At 39.6% G+C, this 15,388-nt stretch overlaps 1 protein-coding gene across 2 annotated transcripts in view; it reads left to right on the forward strand.

Moving 5' to 3' along the window:
* The first annotated feature begins 772 nt into the window (after positions 1 to 772).
* The window catches only part of LOC102980738 (protein-lysine methyltransferase METTL21E), a 21,227-nt gene continuing 6,611 nt past the window's right edge, over positions 773 to 15,388 (forward strand). The window contains exons 1-4 of one of the 2 annotated variants that reach the window (XM_028497937.2): positions 773 to 986; positions 1,945 to 2,024; positions 12,719 to 12,885; positions 13,968 to 14,085. In XM_028497937.2, coding sequence (XP_028353738.1) covers positions 940 to 986; positions 1,945 to 2,024; positions 12,719 to 12,885; positions 13,968 to 14,085 — 412 coding nt within the window. In that variant the 5' untranslated portion in view covers positions 773 to 939. The remainder of the gene's footprint in view (positions 987 to 1,944; positions 2,025 to 12,718; positions 12,886 to 13,967; positions 14,086 to 15,388) is intronic. The other variant, XM_028497938.2, reaches the window with a different exon arrangement.

The following is a 15,388-nucleotide window of genomic DNA, read 5'->3' on the forward strand; positions in this document are numbered from 1 at the left end:
TATGAATAATTGTTTTCATCATTTAGGATTTTGCAGTTTCCAGGATGTTTTTTACCTACCATATTCATCTCACAAATAGGTATTATGTACCTTTTATGTCTCTGCTTTATAGATGAGGAAGCCAAGAAACACACTAAGTCAATGCCTAAAAATGACAGGCTAATTATTGACAGGAATGACTAAAATCAGGCTCCCAGACCACTAGTCCTGTCGGATACATTAACGTGACCTCCGTCCATCATGGTATGTGAAGTATTTCTTAGAAGCTGTACCCACACTCCTAAGTTTAACTTTACAATATTGCTCGATTTCATTACCTGGAATAACTTCTTATTCAGGCTATTTTCAGTGATCAGGGGAATTAATTCATACTCTGAGATGCAGCCCTAAATGCACATGAGCAGGTGCACAGGCGACATACACCCTCAGCCTTCCTATTCACTGAGTAGGAAGGAACTGTGGAAATATAATTCCTGCGTCCAGATCACTGCTGCACACACACTCTCCAACATTCTGGTGTGGTTGTCTGATTCTAAAAATGGTGTTTGCACCCAGACAGGTGACCTGAAAAACACATGGCCTCCGTTTCACAGGACGTCATAGCTGTGGACTCTTAAATAACTCCTGGCATCAAAGTTAAAAATAATCGCTTTGCCCCGATGGCCTTCACTCACTTGCAGGAATAGTTTTTACTTACCTCTTGGCTCTTGCTCTGTTCACGAGCCGCTCACATGGAATGTGCCTACTTACTTTCTTCAACCCCCTTATTTAAGGGCGTTCCAACCTCACTGCTGTATGATCAGAGGCTGTGAAGCGGCAGCTGTCAGGAGTGGTCCTCTGTGAGGACTCTCTGCTAGTGTGTACGGTAGTAAACTGCGTGCTTTGGTGCTCGCCTTTCAGGCACCGTCGGAGGGCTCATCAGCAAAGCAAAAGTTGTGGATGAGACTTTTTAACCTTCTAGAAACTCAGCTAACTCGTGTATGTAGGTATGTCCAGACTTGACGTTTAATAAATGTTGACCATCAGGTAGGCACGTGTCATAAAGACCGCTTTCTTTAATGGAAGAGAAACTAAACTGGGAACAAAATGGGTGACCACTTTGGCTACTGTTTAGCCATGTAACCTTTGATTTTCCTTGTTTGTAAACTGTAGGGAAAATAATTTGTCTCCTAATTTACTGAGCATATTGTAAAGAAAAACGTGTTAATTATGAAATGTGTTTTGGGAGCCTTGGAAGAAAGGAATGAATATAAATTCATGGTAGTACAGTGATTATTAAATGGTTCAAAAACTGATACCTAGAACATCAAATTGTTGTTTTCCAAAGTTGGAATTACAGCTTGTTTAAGCTTATTCACATGATATGCTCTGCTTGAGAGGCATTAAATACTTGAATTTCTTTCATTTTAAATGTGTTTGCTGAGATGGTATGGATTTTTTTTTAAAGAAGAAGCTATTTAAAAAAACCATTTGGTGGTTGGGTTATTTGCCCCAGGGTACATGCTGATGACCATGGATGAGAGCGACTTTGCATCTATTACTATGTAGGAAGCTTTGTTTTAGATTAATGCTATGGTTTTCACTACACTGAATGAAAGCCATTCTCTCCCAATGTTTTAATCACCTCTTAAGTTTTAGGATCGCTCTCTGACTAGTCAGTATAACGATGATGCCTTGCTTCATGACAGCTGAGGTGGTCTCTGGTGAAGAACATGTTTTCTTTTTCCAGGAGCTTCTAAAATTTCTGACCCTGAATTTTGGTTGTACTAGATAGATTGCGTTTCAGTGCACTCTTTTTAAAATCATGATTTATTAATAAGATATTTTAATATAATTTTCTCTGCTGTATTTGATGTTAAACTTTATTAGGTAAATATGAAAGCACTTAACACACATTTTGAATTAATTATTACCATATGATATTTTTATGTATTATTTGCCTAGTTTTCAAGAAGTGATCAAGAAAGCATCAATATATAGCCATCCCTTAGTTCATCGCTTAATGGATCTCAAAGCTCAAAAAGGTAAATTATTTTATGTTTCTTTATGTAATTTGGCCAATTCTAAGAAGACAAACAACAGAATGTAAATGTTTACCTTTGCAGTGTTCGCTGATGTGGTAAAGAGAGCTAGGACTTATCAATTGCACATTATATCTTGGCTTGTGTTTGCTAACCTGTAACTATCTCTAATAATGTTTAATGTCCCCTGCTATACCTGTGGGCCTGATGATTTGTTAGAGATAATTTTGACAGATAATAAATCAAATATATAGACTTGCTAGGTATTTAGAGATTTTTTTTTTAAATCTGGAAAAGTGGAATAAATTTTTCCCCAAGTGCTGTACACTAAATATATGGTTGTGATTTCGTGGTTATTTCTTTTCAGATAGGAAGGTTGCAAGAGAGATAAAATAGTTTTATGAAAAACTAAAGGTTTTTACAAATGCTTCCATGAAAAATGATCTTAGACTATAAAATATTTCTAGACTGTGCTTATGGTCCCTCTGATGTATTAATTAGAGGCAAATAATAATGTATTTTGACCTCTTGTGGTAAGGAGAATTTAAGGTTGAATTCTACTACCAGTGGAATTATTTGGAATTGACCCACTGTTTTTTACATCATCCTAAATATCAAGTATGACTTTGCATAGATTATATAATATAACTATCCCCACTGTCTTGAGATAAAAAGTGCAGACATATGCTCTTGACATAGACTAGAAGAATTATTACCATGTTTTTGTAGAACAGTTGTAGTACAAATTTAATTATCATGGCTTCTTTCTCTTTCTCCTTTACACTGTGGATATTTTCTAAGGACTAGAGTTCTGTTTTCCGCGCCTTTTTTAGGCATACCAGGTGGCCTCTACCTAGGTGAGCGTGTCTTTAGGCCAAGAGAGCTGGGTGTATGCCCAGTGTTGGCAGGCTATGTGGCTTAAACATGTACGGTTTTGCTGTAGTAATTTTTGCAAATCTAAACATTTAAAGTCATAATCACTTAGAGAATCCAGCCATTTAGATAATTTGAATGAAGATGCACTTTCTCTGCAGTTTATGAATAAAGTGTCATCATTATCATTACCAAAATGCTTGGTTTCAACTTTGCATATGATAATTTGGCAAATTACAAAGGCTATGGAAGAAGTTCAAGGTAAGGTGGAGACAGAACTAACAAGAAAATAGTTTACAACATGAACAGACACAGCCCATAATCACCTACATTGTCAGCTGAAGCTTTAAAAATACATTCATAGGCACAGTGCTAAGGGGATTAAGTGTGTGCCACTGGGACAGAGGCAGATTGCATTTTGTTGGAAAGGTTCCCACTAACCAGTAGAACACTCGGTTTTCAAGTACTGTAGGGTAGTGACTTTTCCTGTCCTAACTGTTTATACTTAGTCATCTTGTGCTTGGAAAGGATGGAGCAAACCTACAGCCCAGTTCTTGTATTTCAACACTGGCCTGACGATCCAAAGAATTATAGGATGTCACTTCGTTATGCACAGATTAAAGTTAGGACTGTAGTGGATGCTAAAAATTCCTCTGTCTGTGGTTTCTAATGTTGCATTGTAATCTAAACCATCTAAAACCTCATCCACGTTAACTATTCCGAATCTCTTAGGTTGCCTCCTCTTGCCAACGGCGGCTCTCCGGCTGTTAGCACAAGTAGCAGTGTGTTGTAAAGGGCACTCCTCAGGGTCTGCAGCCTTGGAACAGGTTCGTACTAACCCGAGGCGCAGTGATTCCCATGCACAGTGACTCCCAGATCTGTCCTTCCAACTGCTTACTTGATGTCCTCCATTCTGCCTTGTGTTAGTTCGGTTCCTTCAGGAAGCAGATGCCAGAATGAGATTTAACATGCGCGAGATTTACTGGAGGAAATGTTCGTGGAGGGTAAAGGAGGAAGGAGCGGAAGGAGGCCGGGAGAGCCTTCGCATCACTGCAGGTCCGGGTAGGCAGAGGGCCGCATCACGGCTCTGAGAAGGTCTCGGGCAGGCCCACGGGGAGTCACCCCACAGAAGCTGCCCCCTGGACGAGCGGCCTCTGCAGCGGGAGAGGGCCGGCTTACAGGCAGCCCAGGGGAAGCCTGGCCTCCGAGGAGCCAGGGGCACCTGCTGCAGCACGTTCTCTTAATCCAAGCAGCACACCTCTGTAGCCCGCGTGCCAGATGGCAGATCCAGATGCATTAAAAAATAATTTTCCTTTTGCAGAGTTGCCCCTCCGCCTGTATTTTCTGTCTCAGTTTCTGGCAACGTCATTTCTCCGGCTGCCCCGAAACCTGGAATTCTGCCAGTCTTGCCCCTGTCCCCACACCCATCACCATCTCATCCCGTCGATCTTTGCCTCCTGATATGTTTCTCTACCCCTCGCCCCCTGTTTGCAGCAGCATCTTGATTATTTCTTCTCTTGACTGTTGTAACTGCCTTCTAACTGGCCTCCCCAGCCCTGGGCTGCCTCTCTTTCTTTATCATCTCTAGTTCTTTCTCCACAGATACATGATCTTTTTAAAAATTAACATCTTGTCACATTCTCCTCCTCCCTAAAATTCTTCAGTGCCTCAGTGTTTCCTATAGGATAAAATCGAGACATCTTAGCATGGCACACAGTGTTTTATCTCATGCTATGACCCCCACTTATCCTATATTCAAGTTCTCAGAGTTTCCCAAATTGGAAAATTGGTCAAGAGTCTTTCGCCAGTGGGCTTCTGCACATGTAGATGCCTACGTACGGCGTATCTTGCCTTCTCTTATCTGACTTACAAACCCATAGTCATCAAGGCTCAGGTCATTCTTTGCTGAGCTCTCTGAGGCATGGAGCTTTCTCTTTCCGTTTTTGAGTTAACTAGTTAAGTCTCTATTCGACCACTTATATGTTGCTCTATCTTTGTATTCACAGTGCCCATGTACTCGGTAAATGAGGGAACGAATGAATTAGCTATAACTGAGGCCTAATGGCTGGACTTAAAATCTGCTCATTAGGGATGATCTTGTATTTCCAGCCACTAGTCAGTTGACTCTTTTCAGGACCAGGTACAATGTATTACTTAGGGGTAGCACAAAATCTTTCACAGGGATCTTCATAAATCTTTACAGAGTTGGATTAATGGAAAATGTGGCTTTTATAAGCAACATTGCCTCAATATAGGAAGAAGAAAGTTTGAGTAATTCTATTGCTGCTTAAGAAACATACCAAACTAGAGTCTGAGTTAATATATTAATATACTAGTTGGAGTACTATAGTCGCATAGTTACTAATGTGAAAATCATCCATCGACACGTTTTACATGTTTAAAAAGTAACCTGAAGAAGTATCTGCTAGATAAGACTAATAAATGTTCCACGTATCGAATAAAAATAACTCAAACATGATTATCTGCCTCAGATATCTTCAAAACTCAGGGTTGAATGTCAAGTTTGAACGTCACTTATTGCCCTTGACAGGGGCGTCTGCCACTGCCTCAAGAGCTCACAAATTCACGCTTGGCTCCCAGACCCAGGGCTGCTGCCTCACTTCAGACTTTGTATCTTTTGTCTAGATTATTACGTCCTCCCATTAGCTTCTAACGTAGCCTCAGCTGCTGCTGCCAGAAGTCAATTCTCAAATACCAATTTTGATTGTGTCAGTTCTTGTCCTAATGATTTTTATTGACTCCTGTTCACCTTGTAGAAGAAAGGTCAACATTGCCCACAGGTCTGATCCCAGCCTGCTTTCTTCAGGCTTATTTTCTGCACCAGCTTGTACACCAGTTCCCCGGTCCTTCCAGGCTCTCAAGCTGCCCTCCACACCCTGGCAGTGTTGCATCTCCCTTGACCTTGCTTCCTTCTTTCTCCGCCTGGCAGCCTTCCCCTTCCCTCCACCTCAACTCAAATGTCTCCTCCTTGAGGATGCTTCTCCTGATTTGACCAAGCAGTGGTGCTTCCCATAGCACCTCAGAAATATTTCTTTTATTCCACTTATCACACTTCATTGGCATCTGTTTAACTGTCTCTCCTCGGTACGATCCCAGCAGCAGGCTCTGAGTACAACTAGATTTGGTTCTGTTTTTTTCCCACTTGCATCCTGAGCAGTGTCAGTAAAAAAATGAATTTTCTTTCTTTGGTCATTGTAGCTATCATTTAAGCCACGTGATGAAACTTACAGCTTCTTTTTATTCTTGAAAGTACGTGGACATCCAGACAAAAAACATTTGTGAAAATGTCTCAAGAATTAGTTTCAACATAAGGGCCCGAGACCTTGACATTGCTGAGGCATTCAGAATTGTAGCTTTCAGGTTTACCTGTGACCATTCACTAATCTGAAAGTATCTTTAACATCTTTAAAAAAAAATTCTCTAGGTATTTCTAAGAAGCACATGACATTCATCTTTGAATAGAAGATTCGATTGAATGACAGTGTCTTTCATTTCGTTGAGGGGTTTTTACTTTAAATTTCACAGACAGGTTTCCGTGACAGCCCTCAAATGGAAGCTTGAATTCACTTGTCGTAGCTATTAAAGAATTTTTTTTCTTTTCATGTATTTCTGTGATCTGACCCTTCCATTTATTATTGCTTTTATTGACCTTAAAAGTATAAAAGAGAAGAATACAGACAGAGCCTCTATTTTTGAAGGCTTCTTACAATCCAGCCTTGGAAATCAATTCACTGTCGAATTTTCCTCTTAAGAAAAACATCATCGTGATGTGGCAGAATCTTGCTAATTTTTACTTCATACTTGAAACCCCTTTAATTCTCTGGAGAACAAGAGCACCTGGTAGATTTTAATCACTATCAGCAAAGATTTAATAGCAGGAAAATGGTGTTAAGCCTTTTTATGTATAAAAAAGCATTAAAATAGATAAGCCTAAGAGAGCAACATAATTGTAATACTTTCTTGATTATGTTTTATTTACAATCTGTTTTAATATTTGTGTTCAATATTCAATTCATTAATAAAAAAATACTCTAAGATTCTAGTAGATAGCTCTTATCTAATGGTATAGATATCAGAAGTTTTCTGATTTTCATGCCGGGAAACCAAATCCAACATTTTGTGTAACATTTCCTCGTTTTAGTTATTTGTCCTGAGGCCTAAGTACTAGATAACAAGCAGAGAATATGTATGGAAAAATTATTCTTCAGAAGTGTAAATCAGAATTCCGTTGTGTGATAATGCTGTTAATTTTGGGGGAAAGTTGCTGTTCAAATCTTACCTAAAAACCAAAGAATAGGGCTTCCCTGGTGGCGCAGTGGTTGAGAGTCCGCCTGCCGATGCAGGGGACACGGGTTCGTGCCCCGGTCCGGGAGGATCCCACGTGCCGCGGAGCGGCTGGGCCCGTGAGCCATGGCCGCTGGGCCTGCGCGTCCGGAGCCTGGGCTCCGCAACGGGAGAGGCCACAACAGTGAGAGGCCCGCGTACCACAAAAAACCCCCAAAACCAAAAAACAGAAAACCAAAGAATATCCACTCATTCATTAACCTTCTCAAGATTCAATCCCATAATCAACAAATAACTAAGCATGCACTTTGAGGGGACCACTCTTCGTGTATTATGTTTGGAGCATAGATGTCCCCCTGTTATTACAACAAGGTGACATTGGGGACACATTTGTAATAGTGCAGCTCTTTCCGTTAGATTCCTGTCCAACGGTTCTTGTCATCAACCTTGAAATGGGTGGTGATGTTGCTAAAACACTAAACTTGTCTTTTGATTTAAATAAATAACTACGGTTAAAATTGTTACCTCAGGGAGTTCCCTGGCGGTCCGGCGGTTAGGAGTCGGCGCTTTCACTGCGGTGGGCCCAGGTTCAATCCCTGGTCGGGGAATTAAGATCCTGCAAGCCGCGAGGCACAGCCAAAAAAAAATTGTTACCTCAAAATCTTTAAATAGAAGTTAATGCTGAAAAACAGCAAAGTTTTAAGATGGACATAATTGTTCGTGTGTGTACATTTGCTTTTTTAAAATTTTTTAATTTTTTGCGGTGCGCGGGCTTCTCACTGTTGTGGCCTCTCCCGTTGCGGAGCACAGGCTCCAAATCCAATGTATTACATCTAGACAAATTATTTCAAGTAGCCAAGTTCAGTATATTTTGGTTTCCTGCTATAAATTATGCTATTTTTTATGAGTGTCTCTTCTTATGGAATGAGTGGTAGTTACATAGTCTTTTTGATACTAAAACACTGTCAGTTAAATTTTCTTCAGCTTGATAATGTTTTCTAAAGGATATGTGGTCATCCTAGGTGTATGACTAATTTCACATGACCATGTACGATGGATAGAATTGTGTTCTTTTAGAGTGTATGTGCAATTAATAGTGGTTACTGTTGTTTCATGAAATCTCTTGGAAGATTACTTTGGAGGGGTGTAAGTCATTTTTGATTATGTAATATATTCACATATATATTTTTAATCTCATTTCCATATAGAAGTAAAGATGTCATTCTTTAAAAAAAAATGACTAGCTCTGTTTATTTAGAAAGACAGTGAAAAAACAGGAATCATTTGTTATTACACTGTAGTTTCTGGGACAGCAGCACCGATCTGGTCAACTAACCTCTAAAAGAAAGTGCAGAGTCGGAGATGTCAGTGTGGTAGCTGTAGATATTCACTGGCACAGTTTTTATAACAATGATTGGAACCTTAGGAGATGCTCCTGGGATTTAGTGTACTCTAACATCTATTAATCCCCGATACCTTAGGTGACTTGTCAAAGAAGTGCTGCATTTACAAGGGGTTTGCAAGGAGGCCCAAGAGGGCACATTCAGCTAAAGGTCAAGGAAGCAATTAACGTTCTCTGCTTTTCCCTAAAGAACTTCCAGAGCAAAAGCTGCCCCTCCACCCCCCATCTTAGCAAGGTAAGTGAATCTAGTGAAATGAAAGTTAAAGTTCAAATACAACATATTACCAATATCATTTGGTTCTTAGAGCTCTTCCTGTGAATGTGAATACATGCCGTGGTTTAAGGAGAAATATAGTGAAATATATTAGAAGAGGTGACTCTTGCTGAAGACTATCCGTTTTTCATCTCTTTGTTTTCTCTGCGTCTCTGCCAAAGGTCAGTGTTTGTGGTGGTGATAGAGTAGGTGGTGGCGGGGGGGCCCTCTGTGGCACGCAGTGAGATTAGAGTCCTTTGGAGAATGCTTGGTTCTGTCTGGATCCTAGACAGGGCTCTGTGAAGGGATCACAGAATTTAGGACTGGAAATCATCTTGGCTGAATGTGCGTGGATTGTGGCCACTGAAGGAATTTTCCAACAAGGGGGCAAACTTAATTTACCTCCATCTTTCCACTGTATTCCTCGAATGCTAGGAAATAATGTTATTGGAGCTCATAGGACAGTTTGACAACTACATCTTCCCTTAGGACTCAGAGACTCAAGACCCCTCACTCCCGTTCTTGCCTCAGTGCCATGGAGAAATTGGAAAGTCTCTTGAGGCCTTCACTTACTTGAGGCCTTCACTTACTTACATGGTGCATGTTCATCATCTCAGAAAGGCCGCACTGTTGGATGTGTATCTGTCTGTATTTTGTCTCATTCATTCAACCATTCATCTATTCTTTTACCCATTTCCTACTTCCTTTCCTTTTCCACCTCCCTCCTGGCAACCATTCTAGTGTGTTTGATGTGTATCTTTGATAAATATTTTCACGCATATCCACTTAAGGACTTGTGTAAAAATTTGGGGGTATGGGCAGGGTTGCTGGGTTGTAGGACATTTGTATATTTAATTTAACAAAATACCTTAGATTGCTCTCCAGAATGACTGCAACATTCTGTATTCTCACCAGTGGTACCTGAGGTTCTGCCATCCCCACAAGCCCCCTGTCACTCAGCACTGTCCAGCTTCTAATTTTTGTTAGTTTAATGAGTATAAGAGATACCTTGTTTTAATTTGTCTATATCTGAGTTGGAACATTTCCATGTTGCTTTGTGGCTTTTTTGGTTTCGTCTTCTGTAATCTGCCAGTTTATCTCCTTTGCTTATTTTTCAGTGTGGTTACTGTCTTTCTCCTTGTCAATTTGGAGGTTATACAGATTTCTTGTATATTCGAGATATTATCTCTTTTCAGTCTTAGACATTGTAGCATATCTTCTCTCATCTGTCATCTTCTAATATCATCCACACTTTTAATCTTCATTCACAGAATAGAAATCTTCACTTTTGATATAAGAATATTTATCACTTTCGGGTATTGCAGATTTTAAGAAGTTTCTCTCCTCCCTACTTTCACAAAGATAACATCTTATACTATTAAATTTTTTTTCCTCTTACATTTGGTCTTTAATCCCTCTGGAATCTGCCTTTATAAAAGATTTTACATAGAGATCCAGTTTTATTTTTCTCCATATAATGTGGCAGCTAACCCACCCCCTCTATCTACATGGGTTTGTCTGTGAGATCCCTATTTTGCCCACTGGTCCATTTATCTCTTGCACCATTACCATACTGTTTTTGTTACTATGCCTTTGTGGTATACCTAAATATCTAATAAAGCAAATATTCTCCTACCTCTTATTCTTCTTTTGCAAAGTTAACTCTTTATGGATGTTTATTCTTCCATTTAAGTTCTGGAGTGAGTATATCATGTTTCTTAAAAAAGCTAACTGGAATTATGATTGATATTGTACTGAATATATATGACATTTTTATAGTATTAAGTCACCCCATTTGTGCATAGAGCCTCTCTCCATTTATTCATATCATCTTTTATATCTTGTACTAAAAATATTTCAAAACAGCAAGTATGAATTTGGGACTGCTGAATGTAATTTCAGCCTTGAGGTGTGTACAAGAATTTTGAAAGATGTGTTTAGAATGGCAGACATTTAACATATCATCTAGATGTAAGCAATGATTCTATTCTACTTGAAAATAAAGGACTGCAGCCTTCGATACTCTTATTGGTTAAGTTCTCTCTGAGGCAGGACTTTGCCCAGCTCAGCCTACCTCATGAAGAGAGGTGGGAAGGGGGTATCAGCACATGAGGGCTGACATTTTAAGGCACAGCTACCCCTCACACTAGGAAAAACCATGGTCCAATCCACATTTTAGGCTGCTAATCAGATGAATGGCTTCTCCTCTCTTGCAAGGAGAAGCTAGTAAGGGACTAGAAAAGGAGGAAGACATGGGAAAATGTGCCAGAGTGTTCTAATGTATATCCTCATCTGTTTCCTGGATTATTCCCCAACGAGGGCTGTTCGAAGATGCCTCTTCGTCTTTAAGCTCCCAGTCCCTTCTTTGGAGTAACAGTCTTACTTTCTCAGTTCACAGTGATGTCACCATTCTGCGGTAAATACCTCTAATCTATAATTTATCCTCCATGTATAGATACATAGACTCCACATCACATTGTTACTATTTTCTTTAATTTTTTTGTGTGTGTGAGAGAATATTTAAGATCCCTTTAGCAAATTTCAAGTATACAACACATTATTATTAACTGTAGTCATGGTGCTGTACATTAGGTCTCCAGCACTTATTCATCTTACAAACTTTGTACCCTTTGACCTACATCTCCGCATTTCCCCCACCCCCTGCCCCTGGTAACCACCATTCTACTCACTGCTTCTACAAGTAACTATAGAATTTTCGATCAAATACCACACAATCCAATATTTTTGTTTATGTGGTGATCTTGTTTTATCATTTAGTTTCATGACCAAAATATAATAACAGTTACAATGACAATAATTATAATAATTTATTGAACTCTCTGTAACAAAGTGCTAAGCACTTTATATACATCATCTCATTTAAATCTTCCAACACTATTTGATGTAGGTTCTTTTATCTTTCACATTTTACAGACAGGGAAATAGAGGCTTAGAGAGAGATGTGTATCTTGCTCCATAACTAGTTTCTGAATTCTTAGAGACAATTGGATTTTTAAAAATTATATCATAGCTTTTTAATAGTGCAGAGAGGGGCTTTGGAGCAACCAAAAAGGAGCTCAAATTTTGGCTCCTTCATTTACAATTTGCATGAGCTTGGTCAAGCTGACAAAGCCCTCTGAGTCTTAGTTTCATTATCTGTAAAAGTGCAAATAATAATGCCTACCTCACAAAGTTGTTGCAAAAATTACGAGAAATATTATATACCTATCTACCGTGGTCTGGCCTGTGAAATATGTGTTCAGTAACTGGTGGTTGATGTTGCTTATGAAACATACGCGATATTGTGGATGTTAAGATGCCATGAGTTGTCACCAAATAATAATATAAAATAAGTAATAATAAAATAATACAAGGGTATATTGTTGGGTGGTATCAAATGTCTTTTGTCTGGATAAAGGCAGGGCATAAAAGATCTGCTACTATTCCATTATTGAAATAACTGGAATCGCACTGTGTAGCCAATACAAATAGTTGAGATCTTAGATTCCATCACCAATCTTTCTTTTGCTCTATGAATAGATTGGTAGCCTTTAACATACATTGCTTTTTAAAAAAGTATATCAGTTATTGTTTATTTCACATAGCATTGCAGAAATGTCTAATGGTGATTTCAACCTCTGTGAAAATCAGAAGGATGTTGCTATCCTGATGTATGAAATATTAGCTTCTGTTAAGAGTTATTTTCAAATAGCTTACCTTACTATTATTATGTTGCACCTAAAATCAGTGCCTATTCAAAAGCTACTTAGCATAAGTAGAGATGCTGCACCTCCATCAGGTTCTCCTTCGCTATGGTTTAGTACCACAACCACTGCCTTTTTTTCCCGCCCCCCCTCCTTTCAGAGGACAGAGAAGCCGATGATGACCGGGAAGTGGTTGCAGAGATCATACGGAGGCGTTTTGTTCCAACTTTTGTAACAGCCATCTCCTGGGAGGGATTTCATTTCGTTGGTCATGAGATTCGGATTACTGAAGCCGTGGATTGTTACGGTGCTGTTGTTTGGCCATCGGTATGAATTCATACAAAATTTGCTGCATTTCAATGAGTTCTCATCCAGTGTTGTTCGTTATTATATACTGTTTGGAAGGAGAAAGGAGGCTCCATGGTTCTCTTTTGTGACCTCAAACAACACTAAAATTTAGAAATCACGAAATTGGGAAGATGCTTTTACCAATGAATTCTATTTCTGATTTGTAGCGTTAATAAAGAGTGTTGTTTACACCTTCAGTTTTTTGTGACTATAAGTCACAGAAGTTTAGAATAGTAAACATTTTAATTTCCCATTTAACTGGTTCCATTTGAGTTAAACAATTATAATGAAATCCGTTTCAGTCTCAACACGCAGAATATTCTAAAAGACCACCACTTATTTATCAACTGTCCTATGAAGGGTGCAGACCCCCTCCCCGCACTGTCTGCCTCAATCCCAAACACACACTTCTTTTGTTTTCTTTTATAAATTTATTTATTTTTTGGCTGCGTTGGGTCTTTGTTGCTGTGCGCAGGCGTTCTCTAGTTGCGGCGAGCGGGGGCTACTCTTCGTTGCCGTGCATGGGCTTCTCGTTGTGGAGCACGGGCTCTAGGCACGCGGGCTTCAGTAGTTGCGGCACGCGGGCTCAGTAGTTGTGGCTCGTGGGCTCTAGAGCGCAGGCTCAGTAGTTGTGGTGCATGGGCTTAGTTGTTCCGCGGCATGTGGGATCTTCCCGGACCAGGGCTCAAACCCGTGTCCCCTGCATTGGCAGGTGGATTCTTAACCACTGCGCCACCAGGGAAGCCCCACACACTTCTTTAAAATGACTGTTATTATTAAAAGTTGCTTCCTTTAAGGATAATCAAGCCTAAGTAACTGAACTCTATATTCTTAGTTCTCTTTTCTCCCCAACAATCCCCAAGGACTTTTCCTATCCTAAGTGTTGAACCTATTGAAGGATGTACTTCTGTGGATAATTTTCTGTAGTGATGTGTATGGGTGCACACATGGGCTCACATACGTATCATAACGTTCTTGGGGTATTTATCTAATAGAGTTTAATTTTACTTTCTGTGATTACTTGCCAAGCACTACTTTTTTCTTTTTTTGAATTTTCATAGGCCCTCGTTCTATGCTATTTTCTGGAAACAAACGTAAAGCAGTATAACATGGTTGACAAAAATGTGATTGAAATTGGAGCTGGAACAGGGTTAGTCTCCATCGTGGCGAGTCTACTTGGTAAGCAGGTGTTTTTGATTGAGTGGGATCAGAGAAGTCCATGATCCTGTATCATTAGTTGCTTTTACTATCCAGTTTACTGTGACCTGGACCTATTTTTAACCCCTTAATTTGTTGAATGGGCTTTATCAGGAAACTGATGTTAAAGTCACCCATTTGGTTTTCTGGGAAGCTGGATTTTTATCCTGGCTAGCTGGGATGTGCACCCCAGCATCCTAACTGCTGGAGGACGTGTGAAATACTAGGCATAGGCAGAGCTGACTATGCAGACTCAGACGATCTTTATTTAAATTTTAGCCCCATTTCAATATTCCCATGTACTTGCATATTCCTTTTGGGTTTTGAAGTCCTGTGCTTTTATGAAAAAGCATCTGTTAGAATAGAGAAAGAGTATGAGAAATCACGTCTGCTTCTAAGTTTAGGCGTTTGTCCATCAATTAATTTTCTCAATTATTTCCATTTTTCTTTTGCAATCCCTTGTTCTTTCACCAGCATCTTCTTTTCCAATTAAATGTGTGATTGTCTATATGTATGCCTGAGCCTGCTTCAGTTCAACCTTTTTTGTTGTTGTTACCTATTTCACGGCCTTAATTTAGCTGCCTTCTCTGATGTGTGCTACCCAAATCTGTCTTGATTTCCTTGATCCTCAGAAGTGCACACCTGCCACTCTAAAATCCTGAGAGGAATTCAAGATTTAGCAGTTTACAACTTTCTAAACCCTGGGGAAATATAAGACCCTTGAAGTCCTCTCCAAATATATTTTTTAGATTGCTCTGTCCTGATATTGCTTTCTAAAGTCACCATTCCATTTAGTATGGACAGTGTCAGAGGCACATTGGATTTATACCTGAAGCCTTCCTCATTTAAGAGCAGAATTTGTGTTTTGGGAAGTCGTTCATTCATTTAAAAAAAATTAAAAAATATTTTTTTATTGGAGTAGAATTGCTTTACAGTGTGTTAGTTTCTGCTGTACAACAAAGTGAATCAGCTCTACGTATACAGATATCCCCTCCCTCTTGGACCTCCCTGCCCCCCATCCCACCATCTAGGTCACCACAGAGCACTGAGCTGAGCTCCCTGTGCTACAGAGCTGGTTCCCACTATCTATTTTACACATGGTAGTGTATTTATGTCAAACCTGATCCCCCAATTCATCCCACCCTCCCCTTCCCCACTGTGTCCACATGTCTGTTCTCTACGTCTATGTCTCTATTCCTGCCCTGGAACTAGGTTCATCTGTACCATTTTTCTAGATTCCACACATATGTGTTAATATACGATATTTGTTTTTCTCTTTCTGGCT

This window comes from Physeter macrocephalus, chromosome 13 (assembly GCF_002837175.3).
Source record: "Physeter macrocephalus isolate SW-GA chromosome 13, ASM283717v5, whole genome shotgun sequence".
Lineage (NCBI taxonomy): Eukaryota > Metazoa > Chordata > Mammalia > Artiodactyla > Physeteridae > Physeter > Physeter macrocephalus.